We start from the raw sequence: 17,453 nt of genomic DNA, 5'->3' as shown, positions 1-17,453 counted from the left end.
TGGCAGACTTTGTCCCCATCCTCGCCAGCTCTGTTCAGCTTTGTTTGATTCTCTCTGTGCTCTCTCAGTGCCTGAGGCATTTGGATGTGACAATCTGAGAAGAGCCAGAGCCCCCTATTCTGACGGGCTCCCCGAGTCGTCAAGGCTACAGCAAGAGGGCTGGTTGCTGTTGGACCGCCTGCATGGAATAACATTCGGGGGGGTTGCACTTGTGACTGACAGGTGTCAATCACACTGCTGTCTTGCAAAAAGACTTCTGTTTTTCTCTTTCCTTCCAACACTGCAGGCGCACACAAACATGCACAGAGTGTTCAAACTTGGAGCGTGACAGCGCATTCAGCGTTTATGAAAACCGCAATGTAACGACGCATATTTTCCATAATGTTTGAGGCAAGATTATTGCAAACAGCAAGGTAATGGCCGAGTTGTTTTCCAGGTAAATGAAGGCCGCGTCAAGGCTCACGAGGGGTCCAGGTAAAGGTACACCTCACTCACGCTTGCAGTACTGATGAGGGTGCCATCTCAGGTGAGCTGACTTTAACGAAAACAAGCTGGCTGTGGTCTGGGTGAAGGCCGCACCCAGCTGTGCCCTCTGCCCCACATTACACAACAGATCCGAGCTCCAGCCTGCTGAGAGCACGGCAGCACAGCTCACAGAGCCCAGACACAGACACGCAGCAGGAGGGCCTTGACACGGAAGGAGCGGCTTTTTGCCCCGGAGGGGCCTGAACTCCGCGTGGCGACAGAGAGCCGGGCTGAGGCCTTCTCCATGCACACACCTGCCGGCTCACATCAGTAAATCGTCGTAAACACTCGTCCCCGGAGCCAGGGCATTGCGCAGGGGCCCGACCCCGCAGCCAGCCACTTCCCGTATTTTTAGCCTGGAAATATTGTGATCTGTTTTACCAGTTGCTAAAGCCCCGTTGCCTGGCAACCGGGCGAAAAGGCTGATCCCCGAATACAAGAATAACACGGTGTGGCAGCGTGTGCGGCCTGTAGCCGGACAGCAGACGCCATGTTCTCCCCCTCCTCTCTGATCCCTCGATCTCACTTTTCAGGCCATTTATCGAGCAGACGACTTCTGTAACAGGAGGGTACATACTTCTTTCTTCATTGGTTTTATATCTGGTTTTACCTTGAAAATGACCACTGATTGGCGCCCAAGCCGAGCTGGGGGATTTGATCGCTGTATTTGAGTAGGGTCAAGGGGTTCACCTGAATGCAGTAATAAACTGATCACAGGCACATTTGGCTTTGCTGCGCTGGGGTTTAAGCTCCGCCCCCAAATCCACTGCAGTCATTTTACCCCAATCAGGGCCACAGGAGGCACTGTAAATAACTCACCTTCAAATACAGAGAGAGCACTCAAAACTATTACTCCAATCTACAATGCAATGGAATTTTCATCATTTGAGAGTAAGCCAGCGGTATTAAAAAATGTAAAGAACCCAAATAAAAAAAATACCCAAAAAATAAATAAATAACCACCACCACCAACACTTGTACAACCGGAAGACAAGAAAACACAATGGATGCTGGGAGGGAGGAAATACGGAGAGGAGACATGGGGTGAGAGGGACTTGTATACTCATACCAGGGCATGAATTTATACATGTCAGCACTCAACGAAAATGTGAGGGGGTGGAGGGGAGAAACCATATCACAATGCACAGCACTGTGGGGGGAGGGGATGATTGGCAATCACCGAACGCATGCGGCCGATTGGAGGAAAACCAAGCCCAAATCAAAACCAAATCAAAAGGAGGTGAGTCACAGGATTCTGGAGGAGAAACAAGGGCGGGCGGACAGTGGCATGAGCAGGGCGGCGGTTTCCGGGCGAGGTGGGCGTGGTTTTTTTCCTTACTTCTGTTGGGCGAGTTCCAGAGTGTGGCAGAGGACTTGGACAGCCTCTTGTTAATAACCGAGTCCACGTGTTTCGGCAGGTTGACCGCCGACACCGAGCATCTGCCTGCAAACCGGAGAGAACGCAACAGACAACACTGTTCACACGGCAGGGCCTGGCGACACCGGCAACCTTCCAGCAACCCTCCACCAATCAGGTCGGCTGGCCAGCAGCCCTCCACCAATCAGGTCGGCTGGCCAGCAGCCTTCCACCAATCAGGTCGGCTGGCCAGCAACCCTCCACCAATCAGGTCGGCTGGCCAGCAACCCTCCACCAATCAGGTCGGCTGGCCAGAAACCCTCCACCACTTAGGTCAGGCAGCCAGAAACCTTCCACCAATCAGGTCGGCTGGCCAGCAACCCTCCAGCATTCGGGCCAGCTGGCCAGCAACCCTCAACCAATCAGGTCAGCTGGCCAGCAAGCCTCAAGTAATCAAGACAGCTAGCCATCAGCCTCCACCAGGACAGTGGAGAGTTATGGCCTCAAACAAAAAACAGCGATAAAGATGTTCCACTTCACAGGAAAAAAAATCAAACGCCCTTACCATCACCATCACCACGCCATTTTAACACATACATACACACACACAAATACACAAATACACACATACAAACACACACACAGGAAAAAGATGAAGAAAGTCTGGGTTCAGATGTGGGCCATGAATCTCTGTTCATAAAAATGGCATCTGCACATTGACTCGTCCCATGAAAGACTTCGCTTGTTGAGCGTGAAGAAAAAGGCCCTTCAGGCAGGTGTGTACAATCAACCTCACAAGGTCACTGCAAGGTCAGTGCTGTGTCAGTGCTCATTGAACGCGGTGCTGGGTGCGTTATTTCACATCACAGCCGACCGTGAGCGACATGCTGAGATCAAAAAGATCAGAACTTAAGATGAAACAACACGTACCAACAAAAAGAAGGACAAATCTCACCCAGTGCAGGACAACTCCAAACACGTCTCTATGCATTCAAACAATGGAGCTATGCTGCCATCTTATGGTCGGAAAGCGTCAGACGCAGTCCCTTCTCCCCCACAATGAAATGAAGACAAGCATTTTTACAATAGCAGGGGGAGGCTGAGGCAACGAAATGGCTCAGGCAGGAATTACACTGCACTGTCCGTTCACCACAAATGGGGCTGCTGCAGCAACGGCCATTATTATAATGCAGATCAACTCGCTTTCTAACAGAGAAGAGTGGGAGGAGGAAGAGGAGGAAGAATAGGGAAGAGGAGGAAGACCATGTTGGAGAAGGGGAAGAGGAAGGAGGAGGGGGGGGGGGAAGGAAAAGGAAGAGGAGAAGGAGGGGAAAAGGAGGAGGAGAAAGGGCCAAGGCAGGAGGAGGAGGAGGAGTAGGTGCAGGAGAAGGGTGAGTAGGAGTGAATCTGTGAGCCCTGATAGGAACGTGCGGCCACATTCTGAGAGATAACTCCATGCATTGCTCACAGCATGGCACTCTCACCCCAACTGCTACCAGAACACCAGGGAATGTGGGAGAAGTCTATCCCAGAATTCCGCAGGCCGGCTGATTTCACACCCCTCCTCCCCCCGCAGAGCAAGCTGTGAAAGCCGACACCGGCATTCACAGAAACCCCAAAATCACAGGGATGGTGGCTGTCCCCACCCAATACAGCCTCCTGACAGATGGCCCTGGTCCTCCAAGCCCTGCTACTCTGAGCTGGGCGGGAGGAATGGTGTGCTCTCTCTCCCTGCATGCTTCTGAAAGAGCAGGCTTCTCTGGCCGCGTCTAACAGAGAGAGCGTCTCTCCAAATCAAACGCGCCACTGGAATCCTGAGGGCAGGTCATTTCTCAGCTGTCAATCAAGCCAAATGACCCTGTAATCCCTGGTCATTTTTTGGCTCTGAGGCAGGAAGGAGATTTGTCTTTTCACAAGGAGAAATACCAGACATTCTATTTACAGACCAGACAGTCAGCCCAGTGGACTTCAGATTGAAAGTTCTCTTTCTTTAATTGTCAAAGCTGTCAGTGCTCTGATACCCTGGCTCCTTGTGAACATTTCTGAAGGGTCAGGGTCTAAAACACAACACCCATAGCTAACACAGCAAAGCAGACAGCACCAGACCCTCCTGATACCCACCAGAGGCTCCTAGGTGAGGAGGATAGCAGGAGGAACTGAATATCTGGTAAAGACAGAGAGTATCTGTAGAGAATATATATCACCTCCATGCTTCATAGTGACAGCCTCCTAATGAAAATGCACTGTAATCATACTGCTGGAGTAGCTCCCCTTCAGCCTCCTCTGTAGGAGGCTGCTAATGCTAATGAATGCAAGGCTAATATCTGTTGACAATCAATAATCCCTTCTATGAGGCAACCACAGCAGTATAGTTAACTGGAGAAACAACTGAAACCTACTGTATGACCCTAATTTACAGCATTACCTGCAGACTGGGGTAAATGAAAAATTCTGCTATAATACCAGCACGAAAGACACACATTGCTCAGCAGGCAGTTACAGCAGAAGACTCATCAGACTCTCAGACAGGAGGCAGAAACACAACCTCATCCTGCCTGCTGGAGGTCTCTGCTGTGAAGAGCTCCATCATCCACCTGCCAATCAGCACACAGCACACACACCTTAACCCCGCCCACACCACACCCATGCACCAGTTGGGACAGGAAACCCCTGGGGTGGGCGTGAACCCTGCCCAAACCACAGCAAATGAAAACAGGCGGCACACAGGAAAGAGAAAGAGGAAGAGAAGAGGGGAGAGATCATGTCCGCACACTCCCAGATCACATGACCTGAGATAGCAGCATGTGGGGTTCACAGAATTGTCGCCATGAGAACACCAGACAGACCATAATCTGTGAAAACACACCACTGACAAGGGTGTGTCTACAGAGACCAGCAGGACGCTGGGTTGGGCCGTTCTCAGGGTGATCGAGGGGTAGACTGTGGGCGTCCCGACTGTGGTCCCGGTGGTACTCACTTTCCCTTTGACTGGAGTTGTGGCTGAGCCCGCCGGCCCAGGACCACCTCTGCTGTCGGATCTCTGCCCACGTCTTCTTGGCAGATCGCTGGATGGCAGCCTCATAGCGCTCCTGAAAACCAGATAAAAACATTACACACGATTACTTTCAACAATTACTCATTCATTCATACTCATAGAGGCAAGGACAAAGAAACGCTCACAGATACAAGTTAAGAACAAAGGCACATGGATCCAGCAGACACAGACACTGCAAACATGTCAGCGTTTCTCACTCTGACACATTTGCTCCTGATTAGCTCACAATATTTGTTTTGGAAAATCATTGGCTTTGAGGTGAATGTTCCCATCGTTATAATCACAGAACAACATGCCTTCTTTCTCCAGAGAAAACAACCTCAAAAAAAAGGAATTGAAGAAATGAAAAGGAGTTCCTTGAAGTGATTAGAGCTGAAGCTGTCATCTTTGCAGCTAAGTTCCACTGAGGAAAAACAGTGAACTGGCTGCTGTGCCATCGCTGTCCCAACCGCCCCCCCCCCCCCCCCCCGCGCGCGCGCATCCCCCCCCCCCAACACTCTCACACTCTCACAGGAAGTGCCTAAAGTGCCAAACGAGTGATGCAAGCCTCCTGCTGGAAGTGACTGATCCGGAATGAGGTCACGTTTGGCCCAAGCGAGGGGTGAGAGGTCACTTCCACCACCGCTGCTCTGACTCTGTGACACATGCTGTGAGGCAAAGCCACACCCTCTGTAATGACATCACTGCCTGAACCAGGAAATGTTAAAAGCAGCCTGATGGGAAAAAATATTTTCCTTTTTAGTCCTTTATTTTTTGCCCATTGATTTATCCTTAGATATTACATTTGCTTAGCAAGTAGCCTGCCCAAGGGTACAAAAACAGTGGCCTATCCTAGGAATCAAACCAGCAACATCTGCGTCTGAAGTTCTTCTCCCAACCGCTACTCCACCCTGCTGCAGCGTATCAAAACCCGTCTCTTCAGTTTCACAGAGTGCAAATAGAATGAACTGGACTTGATGTTCTGGAGCATTTCACCAAGGGAGAAAACATGACATCACACCACGGACTCTGGAAAGAGTCGGGTCGTTGGCTGCTCTGGTTACACACTGTTCATGTGTGTGTGGGGCTGATATAGACCACAGCACATTACATCACATGCATTTAGCTGAGGCTCTTATCCAGAGCAACTTCCAGCAAAAAAAAAAACAGAAGTATATCCATTCAGGTCGAATGTGCAAAGGTGTCAGACCAACACTCCCACACTAGTGAGTATGAGCATAACACTATTTAAAGCCCTACCATTAGTTAACTTGTGTAACCTGACTAGATAGCCTAGAAACTAAGGGGACACCAAGTGCCAGCTGTGAGTCCGCCTGCCTTGTGATAACAGCGTATGATCAGTGTGTTTCTAACCATACTGAGGGTGCCACAACACCTTGCTAAACTGTCTCATTATAAACAGCACCACTCAACAGGCATGAAAAACCTACCAATGGCAAACCTCAATTTATTCCTCCACATAAAGTCTCTGGCAATAGCACAGTACTCCCATGACGCCATTATGTGGTACCTTGAGCATGGGACAATTATCTCCTAATTATCTTCAGCTATTAAGCTGCTGTAAATTTCACCTTGTTCTGCTTTCACAGTTTTATCGTTCTACACAGAGGGCAGATCTTCCATGCTTCACAAACCCTGCAATGGGTGGTGCTATCCTGTGCCGTCAGTCACTTGCTCTTTTCAATCAGTCAGTACAATACAGTCTTTTCATTAATTGATAAAACAATCATTCATTCAAATTAACGAGTCACTGATTAAGTGGAATCTCTACCCATTTTGGGGTCATAAGCCCTCCTGGACCCATCTCTGCAAGGAACGATGATGAAGTCCAGAAACATAATGTCACTGTAAGTTAGCCATTAGATATGGCTTCTCCTTTTTCCAGCAACTGCAACACATGGGTCTGAACCAGAGCCTGCTTTGAGTTCACTCTGGATATGAGATTGCAGTTATATTCTCCTCAAATACAGTCACCGGAACATGGTGTTCCTTCAGTAATAGCAGGAAGAGACACACACAGATTTGAGTGCAGAACAACTAACTGAATGTGTGTGACTCAGCTGAAACTACGGGCTCAAGAGCCAGGGAAAAAGCAATAAATTCAGCTTTTACAGGCAAAGTGGGAGCGACCGAGATCTGTCTGTATTCTTTGTCAGCTTTGTGTGGACAGTGTTTTTCTTCCAAAGGGCTAGCGTGAGATTGCTGCTGGAAGCGTGCCTTCGAAGGTGTTTTCCCTGAGCTTAAGATCCACACAGAACCGGAGCCAGTTAACAGGAGCACCTACTGCGAGGAAAACCATGCCAGAGTGTGTTAGTCACCATGCTGTCTGCACAACCACACCCATTCCAAACCCCAACCTCCCCCGTCCTGATCACCCACGCCCTGCTCCCAAACCCCAGACAAAACCTGTCCCCCAAATCTCAGATGAAATCAGACGCTAACATTCTCCAAAATCCCCAACAAAAGCAAACCTTAACCTTCTCTCAAACCCCAAAATGAAACCCAATCCTAACCTTCCCCCAAATCCCCAACAAAACCGAACCCTAACCTTCTCCCAAATCCCAGATGAAACCGGACCCTAACATTGCCCTAAATCCCCAACAAAAGCAAACCCTAACCTTCTCCCCAACCCCAAAAGGAAACCCGACCCTAACAGTCACCCAAATCCCCAACAAAATCAGACCCTAACCTTCTCCCAAATCCCAAAGTAAACCAAACCCTAACGTAAACTCTCCGCCCACCGCGCTCCTCCCCAGCTTCTCCCTCTGTCTGTCCTCCGGAGTAAAGCAGTGTAACGTCAGGCCCCTTCCCTGTCCCCGCCTACCTTGTTCTTCTCCAGTTTCTGCCTCTGCCTCTCCTCCAGCGCTGCCCTCCGTTTCTCCGCCTTCAGCCGCTGGTCCTCCAGCCTCTTGCGCCGCTCCTCCAGCTGCCTCTCGCGGAGCTGGCGGGCCTTCTCCTCCTTCTCCAGCCACTGCGTCTTCTTCGCGGCTGCAGGGAGGGGGAGGGAGGGAGAAAGCAGCGGTCACTGCACCTGGAAACCACCTGCGCTTCACAGAGACGCCAGTGTCTGCCGCTGCATCGCCCCCTTCTGGAGCCTGGATGAAGCACAGGCGCGAAGACTCTCTCCTACCCACAGGTGGTGCACACCTAACAAACCAACAAGTTTCACCTGGAGTTCACCTACAGTGTTGCTCCTGCAATTAGTCCATCCCTCTGCAACAACGCAATTGGAAAAATGCACTTCAACAAAGCTATTTGCATAAGTGCAGACAATGTCATTACAGCACTGACATACCCGGTAAAATACAGAGGTGATTCATTCTTGATCACAATTCAGATGACTTGTGTGTATGTTTAGGATAACTACATCAACCTATCCAACCAATCTAGCTCCTAAAAAGGCATCCACACGAGAGGAACAAAAGAAAACAAACTCAATCCCAGGATACTCGGTCGTTTCTACACTTCCTGACTTAATTGCCGCTCACATTAAATTCCTGCTGAGGAAAGGCAATTAAAGCCCCATCTCCATTTGTTGTTTAAAAACCAGCCGTTCTGCGGCTGGCTGTGCCTCGTCTGCTCTCACACGTTGCCAGCTCGTGGAAACGGGCCGCCCCCGTCATGGGCGTTTCCTGTTTTTGCGCGCTTAAGGCCTTGACCTCCACAGCAGGCTTTCTCGCACTTGAAGAGGAGGGCAGAAAAAGGAAGTTTCAAGCAAGAGAGACAGATCTCAAGAGCAGCTACACCCCAGAATAACCCTCATTCATTACTGATGCGCCTTTGACTTTCTGCAGCTCACTTCTGAAGTCCTGCACCCTGGCACCGCATCCCTGAAATAGGTCTTTGATAAACGAATGTGCATTTCAGATTACTGGCCAAAAGTCTCTGTACTGCGACAGTAATTCTTTAGATTTCTTCCAACACACTCCGCCGTTTACAGCATTTTGCCATACAAGAGGACAAAATATTAATCTGATTTCTTTTTTAATAATGTATCTAAACATTGGGAATAATGATTACTGGAACGGTAATTGAATTAACTCTCAGACGGAGCAGCATTACAACAGCCCAGTATTTTTTGGAACTGACACTTCAGCTTTATAATCTCATTGGTTTTCTAAACATCGCATTTTCCGGTGAGGACTGATAGCTTCAATATGCATTGTATAGTAGGTCTGATCTCCGAGCAGCTCAAAGGGAGAGAGACGGGTATTAAAATGTCACCTCGAGTACAGCACATTCCTCTGTGTTTTCTCCGCCGTCGGAGGATAAACCCGTAGTACGGACTGCGATTCTGTCGAGCACGAGCTTATCTTTTCTTAAGCAGCTGATTCAACAACAACTCACTGGTATGAGGCTTTGAAATGTATGCATTTTAAAATAACACCGAAGCTGCAACTGAACATTTGAGCTAGAAACAGATTTATTTATCTGGTGAGGGAGAGGAAAAGGGGGGGGGGGGGGTTTATCTGCAAAAAGCAGCTTTCCAAACCTCACATAAGTGTGGAGAATAAAGGCCCGAGCATGCAGCCGCAGTCAGTGTCGAGGGGCTAACACTAATGAAATAAGTAATTACATCTAATCTGCCAGAATGGCTCTTTCACTCTGACTTAATGACTGTGGATTTTCCATGCCAGGCAGCACAGAACTCTGGGAGGTTCCACAGTTAATTGTCCTTTCTCCTGGTTCCTTATTTGAGCTGACGGGCAAACCCTGCCCTCGGGGACGGGGCAGTGGGGCGGGGCTTGTGTGGCATCCGGAAGGCTGGCGAAGGGACTCAGAAGGATGATGTTAATCCCTCCGGACAAACAGTCTCTAAGCTTCACAGTTCATTTACTCAAATTCGCAGGTCTTAAACTCTAAGGTTGTGACGGGACCGTCGGGGCCAATTCCACACACTTTACAGGTTCGTGCGAGCGCGAGAAATAAACCAGAAAGGAGAAACCCAGCTTTCGCCAGGAGGTCTGGACTTGAACAACATGTTCAGTTTTGCCAAGATCCTATTAACCTATAAAAAAAACAAAGCTACGGATACCAGGATCACAGCTGTCCGATTGGCTGGGTGATTGTGGTATAGAGTCATGTGACCCCAGGCCCTGAGTAGCGTGATGTCAGCAGAAGGGTCGTGCTCATATTGTGTCATATCCAAACAAAGGGCGGGACAGCACACACTGATGCGGTCATCCTGCGGACCCCAGCTGCAGTGAGGTGGATGATGTCTCTCAGCACTTACTCTGTGTTATATATGTGTGTGTTTGGGGGGGGTGGGGGTCGTCGATGGGAGAGGGTCGACCTCATATGCCCTGACATTTGTCAGACTTAAATACGGCATCTGGCCCATAAACAGTCATTAAATAATCATGAATGAGGCCTTGCTCTCTGGTCTCCCTGCTCATTAAGTATTCATCACCACCTGAAGACTGGGCTGGGTGAAGTGCACTCTGCTCCAGGCTGGGAGCGGAACTTTAGCTCCAGGCTTTTGGGCCTAACTTGGGCCTGGGCTTTGGGCCACGCAACCATTGTGCAGAACTAACCCAGAGCAACAAGTGTAGTGCATTCAAACCCAGTGGCGTTGCCAAGGGTGATTTTTTTTTTCTTTTGAGAGGAATGGTGTCACACTCCACTCCTCGCCAGCACTCTGACCCGTCTGAAAGCAGCCCTCTGAGAGTACATATGAGGTCACTGTTAAAGTCGCCAAAGTGGCTAAAGGGGCTTAGAGCAGACCCTCTCCCTGTCTGCCACCCCCTCCGAGCCCCTGGAGGTCAGTATCCACAGCTCAGTCTCTACCCTCTCTGACCTCATGCCTTTATTGGTGAGGCTAGAGGACCTGCACCATGGATACTGAAACATACACAGAGACACAGACAGACCTGGTTAATATCCCTGTTTCTGCAGAGCCTACGCCAGACAGTGCCGATCATACTAACATGGTTAATCAAAGGCAAAGCTAAGAAAGTTGTGTAGAGCAGGTTTAGAGATGCGTAAGTCTGTAGGAATATTGCATGTAGAAACAGAAACACAGGCAGGTTAATCTGCATCTCAGAGTTAAATAAGAGCAGTGTTTAAATCTCTCAGTTCCGCACAGGACACATCTGAAAGCATGCACGCCCACTGACCAGATGCAGAGCAGAGAACTCTGGGATGGAATTCAAACAGACAGGGTCTCTGTTGACTGTACACAGCAATGGAAGATGAACGTCCTGGAGGACAGGAGTGAGGCATGCTGGGATAGGTTCAGCCAGGTGACGGCGCGGATGTAGATGTGGGAGGGAGGCATGCGGGTTATGTGACAGGCAGACAGAATCACAAAGCAGCAGAGAGAGGGGGCGAATCGGCTCGCCTCCACATCGAAGCAGGGAGAGAGGGGGCGAATCGGCTCGCCTCCACATCGAAGCAGGGAGAGAGGGGGCGAATCGGCTCGCCTCCACATCGAAGCAGGGAGAGAGGGGGCGAACCGGCTCGCCTCCACATCGAAGCAGCGAGAGAGGGGGCGAATCGGCTCGCCTCCACATCGAAGCAGCGAGAGAGGGGCACCTCCAGAGCTCCGGGGCCTCCACGGGGCTGTCCCTCTCCCTTTGATGTTACAGCCCAGACTCACACCCTCATCCCTGTTGGATGACACCTGGAAAGGCTCTGACAGTCCCACACTGCCAGGCTTTGGTTTAGTGCCGATCCTTTAGCAATTATCAGGGGTGCACGTGGGACGGGAGACCTTGCTCAGCAAGGCCGTTATCTACCAGCGGTGTGGAGCTGAGCTTAGTGTACTGGGGGTGAGATACGGGGGTCAAAGGCAGGGTAGCACACTGCTGCGGTGTTCCAGAGCAAAGAGCTTCACCCAACCCGAGCCAAGCCTTCCGAAACGATCACACAACGTGGAGGTGGAGAGGAGACTGCTTATCGAAAGCTAGAAAAACCAGCCCTGAGACTTTGGTTTAAAGCTTCAGCTGCAATGTAGAATGTAGACGGAGTTCTTATTGGTCGACTATATGCAATAATGAGCAAAGCTTTACAGCACAGAGGCTGTTGTGGCACTAGCCAGGAGAGTTCCTACTCCCATCATGCACTGGGAGTGAGTATACAGGGTAACTGTGGAAATGACCTCACAGGAGAGCTGTGCCAAGGAGCCCCAGTCTCTGAAAGTGCATTCTGAACAGGATCAGGGTGGAGTCTGGAGCAAGATCAGGTCCTGCACAGATTCATTAACCCCGTATGCTACATGGATAGAGTAACCTATTCATCATTGCCAATTTCCAGCCCATCCATCCTTTCAAGCCCTGCTCTGCAGCGGTGCTGTGATCGAGCCGCCTGATTGGTCAGAGACACAAACAGCTGAGAGAAAGAACAGCGGGGAGCGTGAGAGGGACCAGCGTGCTCCGTGAGATTTGGGGCGGAGAAAAATATCAGGCAGAGCCTTGCCCCGTGGCACAAATAAGGAGATTTCTGAGGATTAGCGTGACTCCTCCGGTAGGGGGGGGGGGGGGGGTGGGTGCCCGACTGCGCCAAGCCGCGCCCACACCACATTCACCCCTAACCAATCAAAGGAATAAAACTCAAAAGCTCCACTGGGGAGAACTCACACTTCAGCTTCCAAAGACAAGTGTGGATTCCTACATGAACTCAACCCGAGGGTCACTCAGAGACCCACTGCCCCACGGTCTGTTCACGAACTGGCCTGCGCTCTCTGTAAACGCCTGCTCTGCTGCTGGTGCTGTATGCACCTGGCTACACCCTCCCTGCAGCCTGCCTCCCAGGCCTGGCCCCTCACCACTGTCTCTCCTGCTGCAGTCTGCAGCCTGCTGCTTCCCCTGCAAACCAGAGACTACAGGAGGAGCTTCACTCACACCGAGGAGCTTCACACAGTTTAGGTCTTCGGGGGGAGGCAAGAATTACAGAAGAATTAGAAAATTAGACCCAGGGACAGTGTTCTTTTGGACACAGAAAGCACAGAGTAAATCGCCAATTCATAAATACTTTATTTATCCACAAACAAAATGTACGTCCAGCCACTCTCCCTGGGTTTGGTTTATCCGCTTATCCGAGAAGAACCTCAGATGCCCTCACTGCACAGGTTATGCAGAATCTGACTCTCTCTGGAGGGAAGCCTGGAGAAGCTGTGAGGAAAGGCATTTGTGATTTTGACTGCCACAAATTATATCCTCAGCTATATTACTACTCACTCTAACAAGGAAAGAGAGAGAATGAGAACCGGCACAGCGGCAAACCCAAAAACGAAACCAAAAACAGGAAAACTGATCTGGAGAGAGACGGAATCATGGGAGGAAAAAGAGAGGAGGGGGTGATTACACGGAACACAAAATCACGACAGCACGTGACAGTGACGATTCGCAGGACGCAGAGAGAGAGAGCCACCACCACCACCGAGGGGAAAGCGCCGAACACCGAGCGACTCTTACCTTGCAGCTGCGTACGCTCTTCTGCAGGAGTGAGAGAGAAGACGAGAGCGACTGTCAATCATGCTGAGGCGGGACACTGCCAGCCCGTCACCAGCCAGGCGCGGCGCGGGGGCGTGGCACAAGACATGTTAAAGCAGGGGATTGGCTCCTTAGAATAAAGGGATCATCCTCAGCCAATCCGTAGCAAGGTTTTTACTGACACAGTGCAAGTCCAATGAGACATTTCAGACAGACAGAATATTCAATTGATTCCTTTAAATCAATTGAAGGTAAGTACATAAGAAGCTTTAGTGTAGGACCCTGTACGGCAGTTGTCTATGTGAAAGACAGAGTTAATATTATATATATTACACTGTGCTTCAAGCTGAGGGTTAAAAGACATACTGCATAACATTAAGTGTAAAGATGAGTGCAGGTGTTTTCAAAGGTTGCTGCAGTAAGCATGCAAAAGCACTGGACGTGGTTCAGGCAGTGAATAAAGGTATGTTGGTGGGTTTTCCTATGACCCTGCCACAAGGGGGCGCCCAGCCCCCTCTGACGGATGGCCGGCTCCTTCCTCACATCCTCCCTCCACTCACCCAGATATCTGGCCCTCTCCTCCCTGCGCTCCTTAGCCAGCTTCTGCCGTTCTTCTGATTTCATCCCATCTGCAGAGAGAGAGAGAAAGGGAAGGAGAGAGAGAGGAAAGGAGAGAGAGGGAGGGAAAGAGAGGGGGAGAAAGGGAGAGAGGGGGAGAGAGAGAGAGAGAGAGAGAGGGAGAGAGAGAGGGAGAGAGAGAGAAAGGGAAGGAAGGAGAGAGGGAAAAGACAGAAGAAAATAAGAGAGGGACAGAGACAGAAAGAGAGAGAGGGTGTGACAAGGCGAGGAGAGAGAGAGAGAGAGAGAGAGAGAGCGAGCGTTAGTGTTCACAGGCCAATACCCAGCCTTCATTATCCTTTCAATAGAGGGCTGCAGAGTGATAACACAGGGCCTGAGTGCTGAAGCCAAAGGCAGAACGAGCCTTAATGCTCCTATCTGAGCCTCAGAGACAGCAGCCCTGAACAGCAGCCCAGCCTTTCCTGAAAAACCTCGGCGTGATGTTCACAGGAGCAGCCCTAACCGAAGCACAGCTGAACACACGGGGGGAAGCTCTGCTGTGTGGGGCGTGGGTCGTACACAGCGCCGCGCTCGGGGAAATGAGTCTACTGCCACAGCTCTGCTGAGCGTCACTGCGTGACAACTGCTCAGTCTGGATGTGTGTGACGCTGATGGTGCCAGTGAGACTGTGTGCGTGTGTGTGTGTGTCTGTCTGTGTGTATTTAGGTGTGTTTCTGTGTGTGTGTGGGTTTCTGTGTGTGTGTGTGTGTGTGTGCCTGTGTGTGTGCGTGTGTGTTGATCCTCGCTCTGAGGGTCTGTGGCTGGTGTTTATGTCTCCTCTCTGCTTCGATGTCTGTTTGCACATTCCAGCCCGATTCCTGCAGATGTGTGCAGCGGTACAGCACCGCAGTGCCCCACACACTCAGAGCTCCCATGCACACAGGCAGAGAGAGCAGCATTCCTGCTCAAATGCCACTCATTCTTTCCAGGCCTTTCCAATCAATCTCTCTGCAAGGATGAGTTTCAGCGATTCTTTCCGCTGTTACTGCAGTCCCCTTCCCACAGTACTGTGCCACTCCGAAGATGGAATTGTGACAGGAACTACATACTGAGACAGGAAATGATGTAACTGCATGGACACACCCTACCTTTGAGCAAGGAATACCACTGTCATCAACCACTCAGTTGTGGGAATACAGGTGAGCGATTCAGGTGAGCAGCGTAAGAACCTCGGGGCTCCTAGCACACACGTTAATATCAGACCCTAGACCAGGGTTTACATGTGACTTCATTCTAAATGAAATGTGCTTGAGGTTCTCAGCTCTTCTCGGTTCAGACTGAAGTCTGCATCCAATTAGCATAATAACTGAGCCAATTATGTGATTAAGAGCTGGGACGGAACAAAACCCAGAAACACCCCTGACACTCCAGGATCCAGCTCTCAATTAACCTCGAGAGAAAATCAGAGAGAGATGATGCCTCTCCTCTTCCATGCGACCTCTGACCTACATTAACATGTCTGATATTTGCAGAGAGCTGCTATCTGCCGGGCCTTCAGCCAGTGATGTGTAAACACGGCTCCCTGAGTGAGTCACACTTCCAACTGGAATGACCTAAAAAAAAAAACAGTGTTTACCGGAGCCTCAGCTGCAGGAGGGCGAATCTTCCACCCCTCCCAGGGAAACCTGCCCCTGTGGGCCGGGTCGGGGTGTGCTGGGACCGGGCGTGCTGGGGGGAGGGACCCAGGCCCTAATTGGAGGATCAGGAAACAGCGGGGCCGGGAGGAGCAACAAAAGGGGTATTGAGGGGCTGAATGCGGGCTGTGGGCTCCGGGGAGGGGGGTTGGGTTGTGGGCTCAGGGAGGCTGGCGGTGTGGCGGGGGTGCAGGGGGGCTCGGGGAAGCTGGCAGTGCGGGGGGGGGGGGGGGTTTGAATCTTAACGAAGCGAAGCCCTTGTGCTTCGAGAGCTTGACGCAGCCGCCGCACCTGGGCCAGGCACAGACTCCACCAACGCGACATTCACAGCCGGCCATGGGACTCCCAGAATGCACCCTGCACGGGAACGCGGGGGTTCGAGGGGCTCCTCTCACCCAGTCAAACTGATGAGAGAGAGGAGCGATCTGGCGTGCTAATTAAAGGCTGGGGTAAATAAGACCTGACTCTCTGCCTGCCAGGAGGCCAGGGAAGATCCCCCTTTGATCCTGATCCACTGATTATCATTTCACTCTTCAGCGGATCACGCCTCCACCCTGCCAGCGTTGTCGTACCTTCAGTGACCGCGGGAGAGGGTACGCCGCTCGCTCACGAAAACCTGGGAATTCAGACGACCCGCGCGTTCGGAAACAAACACGCTGCCTTCTGCTGAGAACCCACAAGGGCTCCGCTGCCGTAACCAGTCGCCTTGGCAACCAGCGCCGGCTGCCCCCACCAACCGGAGACGTGCGGAGCGCCCGCTCCTGGACCCGAGGAGAGTCAATCTTCAGGAAAAACCCTGATTCTCTGAAAGGACCGTCTAACGACAAGGACCCCCCTCAGCCCCCCCCGGGGGGGGAGGGGGGTGCGCAGTGCTGCCAGCTGTCTGATCAAGGCAGAAAAGAGCAAAAGATTTAATTAAACCAGCCCTTATGCAGACGCCCAATTAAAATATCACACCCGTCCAATAATTTCCCTAATTAAGAAATTCCAAAATGTTTTTCTCCCCTCTTCCTTGCATTCCAGCGCAACACAGCCACAGTGGGCCCCTGCAATTACTGGGACAAAAAGCAAGTGAGGGGCATTCTGGGAGATGGAAGCTCTGCCTTTTCTCTTCCCTCTTTTGAGTTTCTGCCACATACAGTGCGTGGCAGCGTTAGCATTCACCGGCTCCCCCGGTCCACACATTACATCATCACACAAACAACCGCGAAACCTTTCACACCCCGATTCCCTACTGCGGGGTCCCTGTCAGTGGGGGAATCCATCAGCACTGCACTGTACCAGTGCTAGAGACCCCCAAAAAACACATTTAACATGATGTAATTAAGCAATAAACAAGCTATTAACATGCATATATATGTAATACTGCTATAATCCTGTGTAATATGTAATTGTGAACCTGGTCTGACACTGTTGCTCATTTAAATTGAATGGATACGCTTATGTTATATTGTTATATTGAAGTCGCTCTGGAAAAGAGCATCTGCTAAATGCATGTAATGTAGTGTAATGTAGTGCAACGTAATGTAACACAATGTAATGTAATGTGATCCACAGACCTCCAGTGAGGTAAACTCAGCGTAAGCCACACGCTCTCACCACTCGTCAACACTGTAAACCCTAATGAGTTTACATGACAGACCTGCTGGCTTCCTGGTCATCTAAATTGAATACATCAATTCAATTCAGTCAAATAAGATCTATTTAAGGATTTTTTCTGTGGAGGTTAGGCAAGAGGAAGCGGAAGCATGAAGTCCCATTAAACAGCGCTGCTGCTCTCCTGACCGTGACACTCAGACTGATTGGCTCTAATAAAGCATCCACCTGCATGA

At 50.7% G+C, this 17,453-nt stretch overlaps 1 protein-coding gene across 1 annotated transcript in view; it reads right to left on the bottom strand.

The window, feature by feature from the left end:
• Positions 1 to 17,453, bottom strand: part of map7d1a (MAP7 domain containing 1a) — a 60,979-nt gene that overhangs the window by 15,355 nt on the left and 28,171 nt on the right. The window contains exons 3-7 of the mRNA XM_036538103.1: positions 13,930 to 13,998; positions 13,352 to 13,372; positions 7,762 to 7,925; positions 4,860 to 4,971; positions 1,865 to 1,969 (exon numbers count right to left, since the gene is read on the bottom strand). Coding sequence (XP_036393996.1) covers positions 1,865 to 1,969; positions 4,860 to 4,971; positions 7,762 to 7,925; positions 13,352 to 13,372; positions 13,930 to 13,998 — 471 coding nt within the window. The remainder of the gene's footprint in view (positions 1 to 1,864; positions 1,970 to 4,859; positions 4,972 to 7,761; positions 7,926 to 13,351; positions 13,373 to 13,929; positions 13,999 to 17,453) is intronic.

This window comes from Megalops cyprinoides, chromosome 10 (genome assembly GCF_013368585.1).
Source record: "Megalops cyprinoides isolate fMegCyp1 chromosome 10, fMegCyp1.pri, whole genome shotgun sequence".
NCBI lineage: Eukaryota > Metazoa > Chordata > Actinopteri > Elopiformes > Megalopidae > Megalops > Megalops cyprinoides.
Note: the sequence above shows the minus strand (reverse complement) of the source record. Positions and strands in the feature narration are given on the sequence as shown.